At 39.6% G+C, this 16,027-nt stretch overlaps 1 protein-coding gene across 3 annotated transcripts in view; it reads left to right on the plus strand.

Moving 5' to 3' along the window:
* The first annotated feature begins 5,024 nt into the window (after positions 1 to 5,024).
* Positions 5,025 to 16,027, plus strand: part of BAZ1B (bromodomain adjacent to zinc finger domain 1B) — a 58,742-nt gene continuing 47,739 nt past the window's right edge. For 2 of the 3 annotated variants that reach the window (XM_032459562.1, XM_032459563.1), the window contains exons 1-2: positions 5,025 to 5,516; positions 12,609 to 12,725. In XM_032459562.1, the coding sequence (XP_032315453.1) occupies positions 5,410 to 5,516; positions 12,609 to 12,725 (224 nt within the window). In that variant the 5' untranslated portion in view covers positions 5,025 to 5,409. The remainder of the gene's footprint in view (positions 5,517 to 12,608; positions 12,726 to 16,027) is intronic. The other variant, XM_032459564.1, reaches the window with a different exon arrangement.

The following is a 16,027-nucleotide window of genomic DNA, read 5'->3' on the forward strand; positions in this document are numbered from 1 at the left end:
TTCTGAAGGGTCCAGGCAATTATTTATAGAATGTTCCACAATCTGAATTTGTCTATTTTCTTTCCTTCTTTCCTTACCCTCCCTCCCTCCCTCCCTCCCTCCCTTCCTTCCTTCCTTTCTTCCTTCCATCCATCCTTCCTTCCTTCCATCCATCCTTCCTTCCTTCCTCTTTCCTTCCTTCCATTTGTTGTTGTTCTTTTTGTTAGATTTGTTTATTTCTTTTAAGGGTTTCAGGTTAACATTTTTGGTTAGACTACTACAGAGGAGATGTGTACTTCTCAGTTGCCCGACGTCACACAGCACATGTCAGTTTGTCCTATTATCAGTTTTGCCAAGTTTGATCACTTGGCTAGAGATGGTGTCTGCCGGACTCTTCCACCTTTAGGATGCGTTTGCATAAGTCATCTGTGGGGCAGTGATGATTTTTGTTTGTTTGTTTGTTTGTTTTTTTGCTTTTTGTGGGGGGTGGTGATTTTAAACTGTTCCCCAAAAGTGTTTTGCTCAGTGATTTTCACATCCATTGATAATCTATTTCTGAATCAATTATAAAGCTCATTCTTCCTCTATTCATTCACTGGCAGCCTTCTGTAAATAACAGATCTCCCTTCTCTCTCCACTTCAGCTTCTTTTTTTCCTCTGAAGAAACTACGGGCTCATGGATTCCCTTTATATTCAGGGTGTTATCATCCAATAGTGTTATTTTTTTCTGTTTTTAATGTTCAAATTGTCCCAGATTCAGCCAGGTGGAATCCCTTCATGCTGGCTCATGGTCCTTTCAACATGTCCCCAATATTATCTGGGCAACTCCTTAGTTTCAGGCACAAGCTGTTCCTGACTCACCTTGAACTTCACCAGCCCCAGTCACTTTTCCAAAGAGCCCTGGATCCTTTTAGTGGGGAATGGGATTTAGAAACCTAGATAAATCTAGTTTTACCAAAGAGGAAGGAATTTGAGGGAAGTAGTAGAAGGATGGAAGGATAGATTGTGGAGGGCTTTGAAGGTCAGGCCAAAGTGTTTGGTTTTACTCTCGGCTTTAGGGAGCCAACCATTGGAAGCCAAGAACAAGGGAGTGACATGGTGAGCAAGAGGCCACGGGGAGGGAAGAGAGGGAGGCAGGGGACAAACTGGAAAGACATTGCCCACCTTATCAAGGTATGTCTGGAATTACTGAGAGGAGACATAGTCCTGTGAGTTTGAGGATAGAGCAGTGACAGGTACATAGGAAAAAAGGAAAAATACACTAACGCAAATGAGAAACAAAAAGGAATTGTGGTCAGTTCACCATGTGGATCACTTGTGAATAATACATAATAAGTTATACACTGAATATTGATTTAAATGATGGCAGTATATATATGCTTGTACATATGTGTGGTTTTTGTGGGGCATATAAGAGGGCTAAGTCCTCATCTTCCACTGACGAAAGTCAACAGCTAACACTGAAACTGAAAAACTGAAAAATAGAAATGTATATGTTATTTAGAAATAGGTAGGTAAATACCAGAGGAAACAGCATAAATTGAAAATGGATGCCTGAGGTAGGCAGGAAGTGGATGGGGGAGTGTGCCAAAGGACTGCTTTTTGTAGAGCTATTTTTTAAAACTATGTTTATATGATTCCTCGTTGGAACTATGTTCATTTTACCATGAAAAATACATTTTAATGTTTAAACCGTTTTAAAAGAAGAAAGTCATTATTGTAGTTTTGACTAGAAATAAGAAATAAATAATAATAAAAGCCTGAAGTAGGATGCTGTGGGGATGGCAGGAAGGAGACAGTTCAAGACTTTAGGCAGGCAGAACTGATGTCATCTGGTTGAGCCTATGGCTGTGGAGCTCAAGAGAGGTCAAGGCTGAGCCTGTGAAGTTGTGAGGGAGGTGGGCCATTAATAGAAACAAATACCCCGACAGAGCAGATGATGGAGCGAAGAGAGATAACAGATTGTGGATGTGGGATGTTTTGAGGTTGAGGGACCAACAGGGCAGGCAGGAAAAGAGCAGCCAAAAGCGGAAATGATCTAAGCAAGGGTTTAGGTCTGCATCAGGGAGAGATGGGTGCATGGCAGGGCACAGTTCCACACGACACAGACCACAGAAACAGACCCTGCTGACTGAGCTCACGTCATCAAATGACCCAGTGGGGATGTGTGTAGGGAGATGTGCTTCTCTAGAGGGTGTCATTCCTGCAGCAAAGCAGCCACAGCTGAGTTTGAGCAGCAGACGCACTGGTACAGATCCTTGGTCAGTACACATTTTATCTGCCTTTTATTATTGATTTGTTTGTTCAAATGTTGGGAAGATAAACACAGTGAGTAACGAATTTTACTAGTGAAAACGGATGTAGACTGGAACAATTGGGAAAAGGCATTAGGAAGAGAGTGTGGGATTCAGATGCACAGAGAAGGAAGAACATGTCTTACAGTGGGTAGGAATAAGCATAGTGAATTCTGGGAATCAGGAAGAAGTGGACCCCTTGGGGTTTGCTGGGAGTTAGGAGCTTGAAGACTGGACCGGAAGAGTAAATTCAGAAGGGTTTTTTATCAGCAACAGGAGTCAAAGTATCAGAGCAGGAAACTGACAGACTCTCCTCCCTCCTTTTTTTTTTGACATCTTCAGAAAATAGTGTTAAAAATCTTGTGTTAATTAGCGCCATTGTTTATAAATTGGAGCTACAGAAATGGAGGATAACCACCAAGCAATAGTCACATTAAAGTTTATTATTTTTTCTATTGTAAAATGAATATATAATCACTATAGAAAAACAAACTGAAAAATACACAGAAATATAATTAACAAAATAAAACCAACCATAATTCCACCCCTCCAAGGTAAGCACCATTCTTTATTTGGAGAGACCCTTATCAGCTCCTTATGGTGGGACTCCAGCTGTTGGGCTGCATTCACAAAGCTCCACCTCTAGCTTCCATTTCCTTCTACAGGATTTCCAACTGTGTTCTGGATGGCTCTCCAGGGTACCTCTGGTTCTTACAGCAGAAACTGAATCCATCCAGCTGAGTCTACTAAGGCTGGATTCCAGTCCACAGCTGCCCCATGCACTGACATGATTATGGTGTCCATGGTCATGTGCAATTCGATGCTTTTTTGGAAATAACAAAAATTTCCAAAAATGTGTTTCTTGATCTGGAGTTCTTATTCCATGTATAGTCTGCAGTTGGGTATCTCAGCCTGCAAATGTCAGTCCCATCAGTCACCTAGTCTGTGCCTCTCAAATCTGGCCACCTGTCTCCACTGACCTTATTAAACATTTGAGGCCCTTGCCTTCACTGCCACAGATTACTGCAGTTTTCTTTCTTTCTTTCTTAATGTTAAAATATTTTATTTATTTATTATTTTTGGGGGGGAAGGAGGAGGTAATTGGGCTTTTATTTATTTTTGATGGAGGTACTAGGGATTGAACCCAGGGCCCTGTGAATGCTAGGCATGCACTCTTACCACCTGCACCCCCCCACACCTGCAATTCCCTTCTTTTTTTTTTTTTTTTTTTTTTTTTTGCAATTTCCTTCTAAGTGTTCACTCTAATTCCACCCTTATGCTGTGGCAGGGATGACCTCCTTTGCCACTTTCATCTCTTGATAACTTCTGCATCAAAATTCCTACGTTTTAGGCACATTGTCCTGAATTTACCAAGTCTGCTTGCTGCTCCCTCTACCTAGAACATTTGTCCATTTCTTTGCCTAATGAAGTGCTACTTATCTCTTCACTATCAACTCAAATGCCACATCCTCTGAGAAGGTTTCTCCTAATCCTCTTAGAAGAAATAGCTGCTGAAAGAAGATGAGCTCCCTTCTCTGCTAGGTGATCAGATGAAGTTGCACAGAGGTGGGGTCTGACCTAGAACTTACCATTTACTGGGCTGTATCTCACTTCAAGATAAGAAAAGGAGAAAAGGGTCCAGTATTGGCATGCTGCCATTCAGGGACACCTAGCAGTCTAGCCCTGTCGCTGTGTTGGAAGACCAGAGGGTGGGAAGATATATTCTGTGGATGATGAAGATTTCTGAACCAAGGGAACCAATATAATAGGGATGGATGATTAATGAGTGTGTTTCTGGTTGTACTGGATAGCCAAAAAGATTTTGGACTATGTGGGTGTACTCTGCTTGGAGAAGAAGCTCGAATGTTCTCACTCTCCAGGCACTGTTACTGCCGTTTCCTTAATGCGCACTTTGAACAGCATTCATCACACGGAACTGTGATTATTTGCCTCTTATTTTTTAGGGGCTGTCTGTCTTATGTTTTCCCCCTATAGCACCCAACGCAAGGTGAGAGCTATTTTGTAAGTGCTAGTAAAGACTATCTGAATGAATGGATGTATCTTTAATAGACATGTCCCTTAATATATTTAATATATTTTTCCAATAAGATATAGCTTCTATATTACCCTTTGCAACAAGCCCCGAGAAACAAGCGTCATATTAATATCCAGATCTCAACCACACTCTCGTCCAGAAGAAGTTGACTTTGGGGTAAGCAAGGCAGGGGCTCAAGTCATCCCTTAGTAGAACCTTTGCTGGGGGCAAGGTCTTGAGGTTACTTCCCGCCAACCCCTCCTCCCATCCGCCCAACCGCGCATCCCCGGGCGTGGCCGAGAGCGGCTCCTTTAAGAAGGGGGCGGAGCACGAGTGGAAAGACAAAGCCCCTGGCCGTGCGCTTCCCCTCCCCCCTCCGGCGCACCACACGGACAGTGGTGCCCGGATGTCAGTGTCTGCTTCGGTGACAGATGGCGTAGTGTCTGTATATGTTAGAGGGCTTCTCTGGCCTGACCTCTTTGAATTCCTGGCCTTTCGGTCTCCCGCTGTCCCCCATTTTCAACTCCACCGCTGGAGGCCCGCACGTCTGTCACCGGCTCTTACATAACGTGACCTTTCACCTCTTCATACTGCCCTCTAGTGCGCTGCAACCCAACTAGGCGGCCCAGGAAGGGGGCGGGACCCAAACGCAGAGCGGCAGCTCCTCTGAGCCAATGGGCTGTGGGAGCTGACCAGCTCTCCGCCTATTGGAGCATTCGCCACCGGCGCCACAGGGGAGCAAGTTAGTGTGTGCGCTGGCCGGGCCAGGGGGAGGAGGGGAATCTCCCGCCATTTTTCAATAATTTCCTCCTGTGCAGCTGAAGACGAGTCGTGACTGCCGAACGCAGGGATCTGTACCGAAGGTTGGCCGGAGGCTTCGGGACGTTGTGGCGGTGTGCGTGGGAGTTCTGTGCCCTGGCGTCCCGTTCCATGGCTCTCGCGCGGCGGCGCCAGCAGTGAGGGAGCCGAGTTCGCGCCGCCCTCTCACCCCTCCCCTCCCCCACCCCACCCCCGGGAGCCAGGCGCTCGCTCCGGGCCGCGGGGCCTAGTGTTGCGCTGCGGGCTTCCCGAGGAGCCGCCGCCTTCCCCGCCGCCGCCGCGATGGCGCCGCTCCTGGGCCGCAAGCCCTTCCCGCTGGTCAAGCCGCTTCCCGGCGAGGAGCCGCTCTTCACCATCGCTCACACTCAGGAGGCCTTCCGCACCCGGGAGTATCCTTTTCCAGCCGCGCCGGCCAGGCCGCCGGTGGGGTGGGGCGGGGTGGGCCGCGCAGCCCTGCGCCTGTGGCAGCTGTCAGTGCGCCCGGCGCCGGCGGGCCTGCACCCTGAGCCCGCCGTTCCGGGGGATGGGCGGGCGGGCCGGCCCGGCTTCGGCCGCCCGGCAGCCCTACGCTCTGCATCCTTCCCTCGGCTCCGCACTTTGTCCCTGGGCCTCGCTGTGGATGAGCGATCCTCCATCCCACCCCCCGAGGGTTGGCTTTAGGCCCTAAGTACCTGGAGGAGTGGGGTTTCCTTTGCTGCTGCTTTTTTCTTTTCAAATTAAACCTTCCATTTAAGTTTTGGAAATTGTACTTGCGCGGCCTCGTGATCCGGGTCGTACAAGTCGCGACTGCGTTTTACCCCTATCTCTGCGGGAGATTTGTGTTTTGCTTCTTCCAAGTGGACTTGAGGCTGGTGATGAACTGACAGGATCGTGAGGCACAAAACCAAGAATGAATTACCAGACTTAGAGGAGAGGGAAGAAAAAAGTTACCTTGGAGGAGCGGATGCCTTCCTTCCCTGGGCATGCACAGGTTTGGAATTTTGACGATGTACAAGGAGATCGATATTTGTCTTTTAACAAAAATTTAAAAAATACCAAAGACATGCTTAAAGTTTTTGTTTTAGGAACACGAGGCAGATGTTTTAAATAAGAAGCATCCTCTCTTTTAATCATTGTTTAAGTTTTCTTGCGCAAGATTGTTCGTCTTTAGTTGAGAGTTGTACGACTCTTTTTATGGATGCCGAATGAATCCTTTTTTGAAGCTTAAATGTACAGGTTTCTGAATCAAGCTTTCTTTAGTGTACCGAAAGCTTTAAGAGTGAAGGCTGATGTATTACTTAGTTTTATCAGCCCTTTCCCTGTGGAAGGACTTGATTTCTTAGTTTCAGTTTGCTTGTTTCTGTATAGGAGGAAGTGTCCCTGTGAACCATATCATTTGATTTCATTTCTGTTTGATCCTTCCTTTAATGTAATGCTTTATGGGATAACCTCATAATTTGAGAGTAGTTTGTGGATGTTAGGTGTTTACACGCAGAGACTTGGAAAGTTAGTCCATGCTGTAGGAAGGCTCTTGAAGAAATAGAACTATAGCATCTCAGGGCTGAAATGGATCTTGGAGAAGGTCGTGTTCTCCTGTCAGGTATGCCAGGTAGGCGCAGGCAGTTGAGACTGACTTTGTTAAAGATCCCACACTCTGTAAATGGTGAGAGTCAGGAGTAGAATCCATTGCTCTTCGTATGTCATCCCTGTGAGTAAATCAAGAAAGGAACGTGGAATACTATTCCTTCGCTTTTATTAATGTTAGTCCACTGTTTGTGTCAGTTGTGGTATAAGATAAGGTGCATTTAATGGAGAGATAGGAGTGATAATCTGGTTCTTTTTCTTGTCCTGTTAGGACTTGGGGATTGTTTTGGAGACATACTCTGGTTCTACTAAATACAGCATTCTGAAAGTGCCCTACCTTTTTTGTTTGTTTGTTTTAAATAACATTACAGCACGTCAGTGGAGTAAAAAATTAATTGTGGGAATCTGCCATATCCTTCTCATGTCATTTTTTGAGCAGTTGATAATTACACTAATATTAGTGGCGTAAAAGGATCTGCGATAGGGAAGAGATAAATTCTAAGTCTGTAATTGGTACTGAACTATGTAAAAAAATGGCTATAGAGAGCTAATTTACAACTGGCAGCATAGGATTTTTCATATTATTTACTGGAATCATTGAAGTGTAGTGATATGTATGAGGAGTTTCTTTTAATGATGACAGTTGAAAACTGAAATGTATAACTTTTTGAGTAGTATATATTTAATAAAAATTCTTCATTTAAAAAATTTTCCATTACCAGTGTTTAGAACACCTTTAACAAAGGAGTTTTTAAATTGTGTTACATATTGGGGGATTTCTCCCTTGGGAGTTTCTACAAGTGGAAGCACTTTGAAGATGATTTTTAAACAGTTGTACTGTGTGATTGGCAGATTGGCTTATTTCTTTATTAGGCCATTAGTAATTTCATAGAGGAGAGCCAGTATGTGGTTAGGTAGCTGCTGCATTATTTCTAGTTCTTAATTTAGTTACAGTTATGTTTTTAATAGGATTTCATACTTTAATTTTCTCCTAATACCTACCTTTTGATTGCATGTATATTCTAAAGCAAATTTGTATGGTATTTTATTGACTTAAAGCTGAGAGCACTGAAGGTATTATTGTACATCTTCATTAAACTTATGTTGGTAGTTGTGAATGATGCACACATTTAATGACTGGGTTGTATATTGATGATTATGTTTATTTTACTGTAGCATTGGTTCTGTGGTACATTGCTTCCTAGTCTGGTGCTACAGGCAAAACATTAAATCTTTGTTGGAAAAATTCTCTATCAGAATCACTTCTTTAAAAAAAATTTTTTTATGGAGGTACTGGGGATTGAATCCAAGACCTCCTGCATACTAAACATGTACTCTACCACTGAGCTATACCCTCAAAATCACTTCTTGATGTGATTATTTGACAATAGAATTCTACATTGACTGTATTTAACTCAAGATGGATTTTTAAGGAGGAACTGGACCTACAAGCAAGCAGCCTACTGTAGATTGATTTTTTGTTGTTGTATTGCTTTAACTTTCCTAGTTTCTAAAGCCTAGAAACTATTTCATAACCTTTGTGGCATTAATATATGAGAACTTTTAGGTGGTGTGATAAGGAGGGGCTGTTAGAATATACAGTTATTCTGGCCTTAGGCCCGAGAAACTCGATTTACCTAGAAAAATAACGACAAGAGCATTTTAAGAGCTAGAGTTAAGTTGTAGTTGCAAGACAGGACTTTATTGGACAGTTGGAATACTGAACTCTTACATTGATTTTTATAATTTAATGTCTTTAAAGTAAAAAGTTATACCAAGTTAGAGTTATTTTTAACTTAATCACAGACTGGTCCAAAGAGAGAAAATAGGCTAGAAAGCAGACCTTGAGTTGGTGCTTTGTCATCTCACTTAGAACTCTTAGGGTTATAGTTATGCTTATTTAACCTCCATACTTTTCTGAGCCACTTCTTTTCAGGCTATCAAATACTTTATTGAAAGAAACAGTCCTTACAAGGCTAAAGAGAACAAAGGCAGCATGTTGTGGTAAGGCTCTTGAACTCTTGAAAAAGTAGATGCATGATGAGATAGTCTAGGATTTGAAAATATCTTATCATTTATAGCTTACACAACCTTTGGAGAATTGCTTTGACATTTTGTCTGCAATTATAAGTGCAGGTAGTCACTGGAACATAAAAACCTCAATTGGCATTTGCTCTGAGTGTTTATTTGAGAGTGAGTGACTTAATTTTGGTAACCTTAAATCTGAAATAGGATTTAGAGGCAGCTGACTCAATAGCTTTCTAATGGGCTTTTTTTTTCTCCTTTCATTTTCATTTTTAGCTTTTCTCTTAACATAAATCAAAGTAACAACCAGAATAGAGTTAAATTAACTTAAAAATACCTAATGTTAGGGGTTGTTTTAGGAATTTCAGTTTTAGACTTTTGAAATTAATCTAATTTGAATGACTAGCCAGTTAAAATTTTTGTGTTGCCAGAGGCCATTCATTCTTAGATGTAAACATTAGGTTTATAGTGCTGGCCAATAGAAATATGATGTGAGCCACATGTAATTAAAATTTTTCTAGTGATCACATTTGAAAAAAAGGAAAATGGGTGAAAAAAAGGAAAGGCACGTTTTTCTTATTCCAAGACTCAGTCTGAAGGAGCAGTTCCTGTCTGCAGTGTCCTTTTCTAGTGGCAGAAGGAGCTCGAGGAAACCATGATGGTTTTTTAAGCTTCTTCCTGGAGGTGGCATCTATCACATCTACTGGTCAAAGCAAATCATGTGGCCAAGCCCAGCATCCATGGGAATGGGATGTACATTCCTCTTCCCAGGAGGCATTGTAAGCCACATGGCAATGGGTTGAAGATACAGAATCCTCTTATGGAAAGAAAGTGGGTATTTGGAAAGATCAGAATAATTACCATGTTTTAGAGTTAAGGGAATGTTCCCTGGGGAAAGTTACTTATAAGTTGAGATCTAAAGGATGGTTAGAATTTAGCTAAATGAAAAATAGAGGACTGTGTTCCTTTGAGTTTGAGTTTGAAGTTTCTTGATTTTGAAAAATTGAGAGAAGTTTCATATGGTTGGAATGAAGAAGCGGGAATGGAGATGGAATGATGAGAGATACAGAAAAGGGCTGCATCATAGGTCCTTATGAGATAGGCTCAGGAGTTTGGACTTCGAATTAAATTTAGTGGAGGCTGTTGGAAAATTTGAACACTAAAGAAGCAGGCTTTTAGGTTAGGAAGATCACTGTGGCTGTAGTGTTGAGAATGGATCTGTAGCGTAGACCAGCAAGGCGGTGATTAAATAATCTAGACAATAGATAATGGTGATATGAGTAAATTTACTAGCCTTTGAGGTGGAGAGTACTGTAAATGGAATTTGAACTAAGTAGATTTGACAGGATTTGGTGATTGATTGGGGAGGAGTCAAAGGTAATGTTTTAGTTATCATTTGGTTAGTTGTGCCATTCTCTGATTTAGAGGATTCTGGAAGAGGATCATTTGTTTCTTTTGTTTTGTTTGGATATTCTTAAAATGAGTTGCTAAGAATATCCAAATAGAGATAGATGTATATGTTGCTGGTATATATATGGGCCTGGTTCAGAGAGAGGAGACTGAACTGGTGATTGAAGTTATTAGCATATTGGTAGTAATTGAAGTAATGGGAATGGATGAGGTTACCCAAAAAGAAAATGCTATACTGATAATGATTTTCAAAGGAGGGTGGGAAAGATATGTATCAGGGTAGAGGGGGCTTTTGTTGTTTGAAAACCATAATCAGTCAATAAATGTATGTTATTTAAATATATATTATTTGAAAAAAGCTTCCTCCTTTTTTCCTTTTTAAAATAATGTAAATTATAGAAAATAAACCCAACAAAAATCTTGATTGGAGTGATTTTCAGTACTTTTGTGGACAGAAGATTTTTTTCCCTGTGCGACATATTTGCATTTCAAGGAGCCTGAGGGCAAATGAGATTTTTAAGTAATCAGAAGAAATGGGTTTAAAAACTAGACTGAGAAAAAAAGATGTTAGGGTGAGAAGCATAAAGGACCAGAGAAGAAGAGGATTACCAGTGAGACCAATTAGAATGTTTCAAAATGTTATGACTGGGTGAGAAATGAGGATCAGAAACTGGGTTTAGATAATGGCTCTGTTATTGGAGAGAAGGGACTGAATTGAAAAATATATAAGTGATTATAGTTGGGGACTGGAGAGGTGAGGATGATTCCCCTTACCTCTGGTGTCTGACTTGGAGATTGGGAATATCTGTTAAGGAGCAAGTTTGGGAGGGAGTGGAGGGGTAGTAAGGGTTTAGTTTAAAAAAAGTTGAATTTGAGGTATCACAGAGGCATCCAGGTGATAGTCTTGTATGTTATTGGCCATATAGATCTTGATCTAAGGAGAATGGACTGGGCACATTATTCCACCTTTTTAAAATAACAACTAATAATAAAAGCTTAATGTTTTCTCTTAGGACATATTTGTTAATCTCACATTCTCTCTGATTGCACAGTGATTTCTTCACTATAGCTAAATAATGTATTAGGCTGTTATCAAGCTTTTTGAATGTTTAAATAAATCCACTTACACTGATTCTTTCTCTTTATTTTACCTCCTCTCAGTGCAAACAGACAAAATTGGAAGACAAACCCATTTTGTTGGTTAGTTAGTTATCATAATGTCCCTGTGGAAGCCTTGCTGTTTTCTTTTTTCTATAGGATTTTATAAATTTTCACTGATTGGATTTACATAGCTTTCTGTGGAAGTCTGATTCCTGGTTTTTACCGGTACTCTATTTTGTTAAATCAATTAAATATTAGCAACATCCTGGAGGAGAATAGACTTACTGCTTTGTTTTTGGCAGATCCACAGAATGATACAGCAAGAGAAGGTGCTTATACTGTTTGCAAAAACTATGATTTAGGATTACTTAAGGATTTATCTCTGTCATTTGTCTTTTAACTGATCATAACCCCAGAAAACCAAGAATCACCATATATTAAGAATACATTATTTGTTTAGTTGTGAGGTGATACTACAAAGGGAGCTGTTTAAATACTTTTATTTCAGCCACTATAAAAAGTGTCACTTGAAAAGTACAGAGATTGGCAGCTAATTTTCTAGTTAATTTTCTAGTTGTGGTGTCAGTTTATTTTCTTGCATTGCATCTTGTGCTGTGCATTAAAGTAAATTAGTTGCTTGTCATTTGAATTTGAATGTGGCTGTCTGATAATGAATTCCAATTGGGATGGTGTGGAAACCATATACATGATTTATATGATCTCTTCCTCCATCTCCCTCACAAAGATGAAACAGTGACTGGTAGGTAGATGACTTGTGAATGTAGTATTGCACACAACATAAATTCTGGATAAATAATACTATATCAGAATTATTTTTAGGACTTCACGGAATTTACTTTTTAAACCGTAGACGTCTAAATCAAGTGTTTCCAAGGTAGACTGGAAGGCTATTAGTAAATGGGTCATTAGCACATGCACAAGGTTATTCCGTACTGCTTGTGAGACTGGTGTAGTCATCGCATCTTACTGTGGAACTGATTCTTAAACTTGCTGACCATCTGAGTTTTTAACAGTTCCATATACCTCTCTTATTCCTTATGACTTGTGTTTTATTTTGCCTTTTTAATTTCTTACTAAGTTTTAGTACTGTGTGAATCTTGTGAAATGAAACTTAGGTGAATTAAAGAAAGCGCACTTGTACTAAAATATTAATATTTATTAAACAGGACAATTTTAATTATACTTTAGTCTTAATCATCTTGTTTGGATTTGCCAGTTGAAAACTCTGATTTCAATTTTATTTATGCTTTACATTATAGAAAGGATACTATAAATTTTTTCTATATATGATAAGTATTTTATGGATATTGATTACTTGTATTTGTTGCTTAAATATTATTTTCCTGAGCCACTGCTAATAGAGAGTATGAAGCCCGCTTGGAAAGATACAGTGAGCGCATTTGGACTTGTAAGAGTACTGGAAGCAGTCAGCTAACACACAAAGAGGCCTGGGAGGAGGAACAGGAAGTTGCTGAACTGTAAGTAGCAGAAGCACTGCCTATCTTCACATTATTAGAAAAAAGGGGAATATTAACCGTAAAACAATATTTGTATTTAAATTTATGGGGCATAAATTAGAATATATTACATTTGTATAATGTATTGGTGTCTTGTCTATTGTCATTTTGCAAGTAACAAAATGGGTTATATAGTTGTATGTACACTTATTTAGGTATTGATTAGCCTTTCGAGTGTTTTTACTATATACTTTTACCATGTAAATACTCTGGAAATGTGGCTCTAAATAAAGGAAGCTGAAATAATCTAGAAGTAATACAGAGGCAGCAAATTAGCAGGAAGTTTTCTTTATTTTGTGGTTATTTGAAGTTTAAGACAGTATTTACAACAGCTATCAAAAATAAATACACAGTTTGAAGACAGTTTAACTAAGTGGGATGGTTGCATGAGATGTCTTAAAAATCCTGTCTGTTCAAAGAGCCTCTGAGTATTCTCTCAAAGAAAACGCTTAGAATTTAGGCAGTAGAAGCATGCAAAAGATAAGTGGAAACTAGGAATGATAAAACAGTACTCTTTTTTTTAGCAGGTTTCTTAAAATTGAAATATAGTTGATGTACAATATTACATAAATTACAGTGATTCAGAGTTTTTAAGGTTAATACTTCATTTACATTTATTGTAAAAATTAGTACTCTTTTGGAAATTTGGAATAAAAACTTTTTCTGTGGACTTCTCATTGACTTCTTTTGATAGTAGGTAAGCGGAGAGCATACAGTTTAGTAATCTAATACCATTCTGCTCTTTTGTTAGCGTAACAGAGCACTAACTTCAGTTGAGACCTGGAGTCTAGTAATGGCTTGCTGACTAATAGTCAAGTCTGTTAACCTGGTGACTGTTTCTTCGCTTGGGTCACTGACATGGTTCTGTTTTGGATTAATGTTGTTTATGTCTATCCCATGTTTAGTGTACTATACTTGGTGGATTAACCTTTTCTGTGAAGTGCCAGTTAGTAAATATTTTAGGGTTTGTGGGTCATGTGGTCTCTGTCTCAACTGTTCAACTTTGAGGTTGTACAGTGAAAACAGCCATTGATAATGCATATACAAATGGGAGTGGCTAGGTTCCAGTAAAATTTTATTTACAAAAACTGGTAACAGGCTGGATTTGGCTCATGGGCTATTGCTGATCCATGCAGTGTCCTGTAAACTTCTTAAGGGCAGATCTCATATTTGACTTAATCTTTAATTGGTCACAGGGCTAGGCACAATCCTCTGTACTGTGTAAGTACTTACTGTTTGCTCTGCCAAATAGAGATAATGCTACCTTCTGTGGATTTCTTTTTGTGTGTGTGAAAATTCTCTGTGAATAAAAGATAATAACCATTAACCTACAACAAATAAAGAGTAGTAAGGAGGAGGTCAGTTATAGTTGCTTATAATATGACTGTGTACCTGGAAAACCCAGCAAGAATCAGGTGACAAACTGTTAGAAACAAATCAGAGAATTCAGTTTCAAAATGGAAATAAATTGCTTACCTACACAGAGAGGTTAAGTACAGTGGGAAATTCAGAGGTTAGAGAGGCTAACTTAAGAATTACTAGGGAAAACTCCATGAGACTTAGTGAAGAAAGTGACACTTGAAGGATACTTTGTGCCCAATTGTAGAAGATGAGATGTATTTAATTCAGCGAAAGGTGGGAGAATAGCAATACTTCTAGAAGTGCAGAGGTGCATATGGTGTTTTGATGATTGGGGTTGTGCTTTGAGAAGATTAATTAGGAAGCAGTGTTCAGGATGAGTTAGAGAGGGAAGAGGCAGGTGGGAAGTCTGTAGGCTAGGAGAGTGTTCAGATGGGGAATTGGGGCATTATTGGAGATAGAAAGAATGAGATGGAGTCTCATATTCATTTTTTTTTTTTTGAGTCTCATTCTGAAAAAGGGTTTTGGGCCATAGTTTTGGAGAACCACTGCAGAGTTTGTTCTTGAAAAGTCATCATACATATTAGCATAGTAAAGATTCTCAGAAGATGATAGTAAAGAAACTGCAACTTGGTTTAATCTTACGGGTTTTAAACTTATTTGACCTTAGAACCCATCACATCAGAGAGAAGTTCTGAAGAACACACTTGGAGAATGTTTTATGTGTATTTGATAGCTAACGGGGTGATGGGAGGAATTATTGAAAAAGACTGAGGTTTTATAATCTGTGTTCAAAGTAGAAGTACATTTTTCTGATTACAAAAGAAATGCATACATGTTATAAGAATGTAAATAATATGGAATTAGGAAAAGAATCTGAGTATCATTGTCCAGTCTCACTCCCTAGAAATAACTACAGACAATGAAGCTTTAAGCCTGAGAGACTGGGAGGCTTAATGGAAAGAGAGAGTGAATTTATAGGGACCAGGAAAGGCCTTATGGAATTAAGTCTGAGGGAATCTCAGAAGGACGATTAAGCTGGGAGGGAGGACAGTGGAGAGGAGAAAGGTAACAGCTTTAACAAAGACAGGAATACTTAGAAGGTGGGAATAGCAAATAACTTGGTAGGTTAATAAATTGTGAAGGGAGTATGATAAGAGATTTTTAAGCCTAGCAGTTAGAGGAACATTTGTCGTCATGAACAGCACTGAGAGTGATTGAGAATATTGTAATATGATGATAAACCTAATACTTGCATTTGTATGAATGTTCTCATGCCTGAGCCTCCCTTTCGCCCCATAACACAAATATTAAACTGTCTGGTCAGGATTGGATATCTAACAATTATCCATTTAGGTTGCTTCCCATTTTCTGCTACCATCAAGTATCCCGCAGTGAATATCTTTGTGTACATACGACAGTTTTCATAACTGTTGTCAAACTGCTTTCCAAAAGAGTTGAAACATAGACCTTTGGCAGTGTGTGTGTGCTGTTTTGCACTATTCACTTGCTCATGTTGGGTATAATAATTAAAGTTCTTCTTTGCTAGTTTAATAAGTGAAAAGTAGTACATTATTGTTTGACTTTGCACTGGGTTTGGAGTTCAAGTCATGGTTCCAACATGTTAACCATTCATGATTTTTCAAATCCATAAAATGAAAATTCTAGACCTCTCACAAGATATTGTAAGAACTAAATGAATGCATATGAAAGCATTTTATTGATTGAGACATAATAATCAAGTTATGGTCTCCTAAGCAAAAAATAGGCAAAGGATTTGAATAAGTAATTTATACCTGAAAAGGGAAGTCAGCTGCAAAAACAAGTTAATGGGAAAATGTTCAACCTTACAAATGATGTGCTTATTATTTTTATTTTATAGATGAGAAAATTAACATGGATAG

Source organism: Camelus ferus, chromosome 18 (assembly GCF_009834535.1).
Source record: "Camelus ferus isolate YT-003-E chromosome 18, BCGSAC_Cfer_1.0, whole genome shotgun sequence".
Taxonomy (NCBI): Eukaryota; Metazoa; Chordata; class Mammalia; order Artiodactyla; family Camelidae; genus Camelus; species Camelus ferus.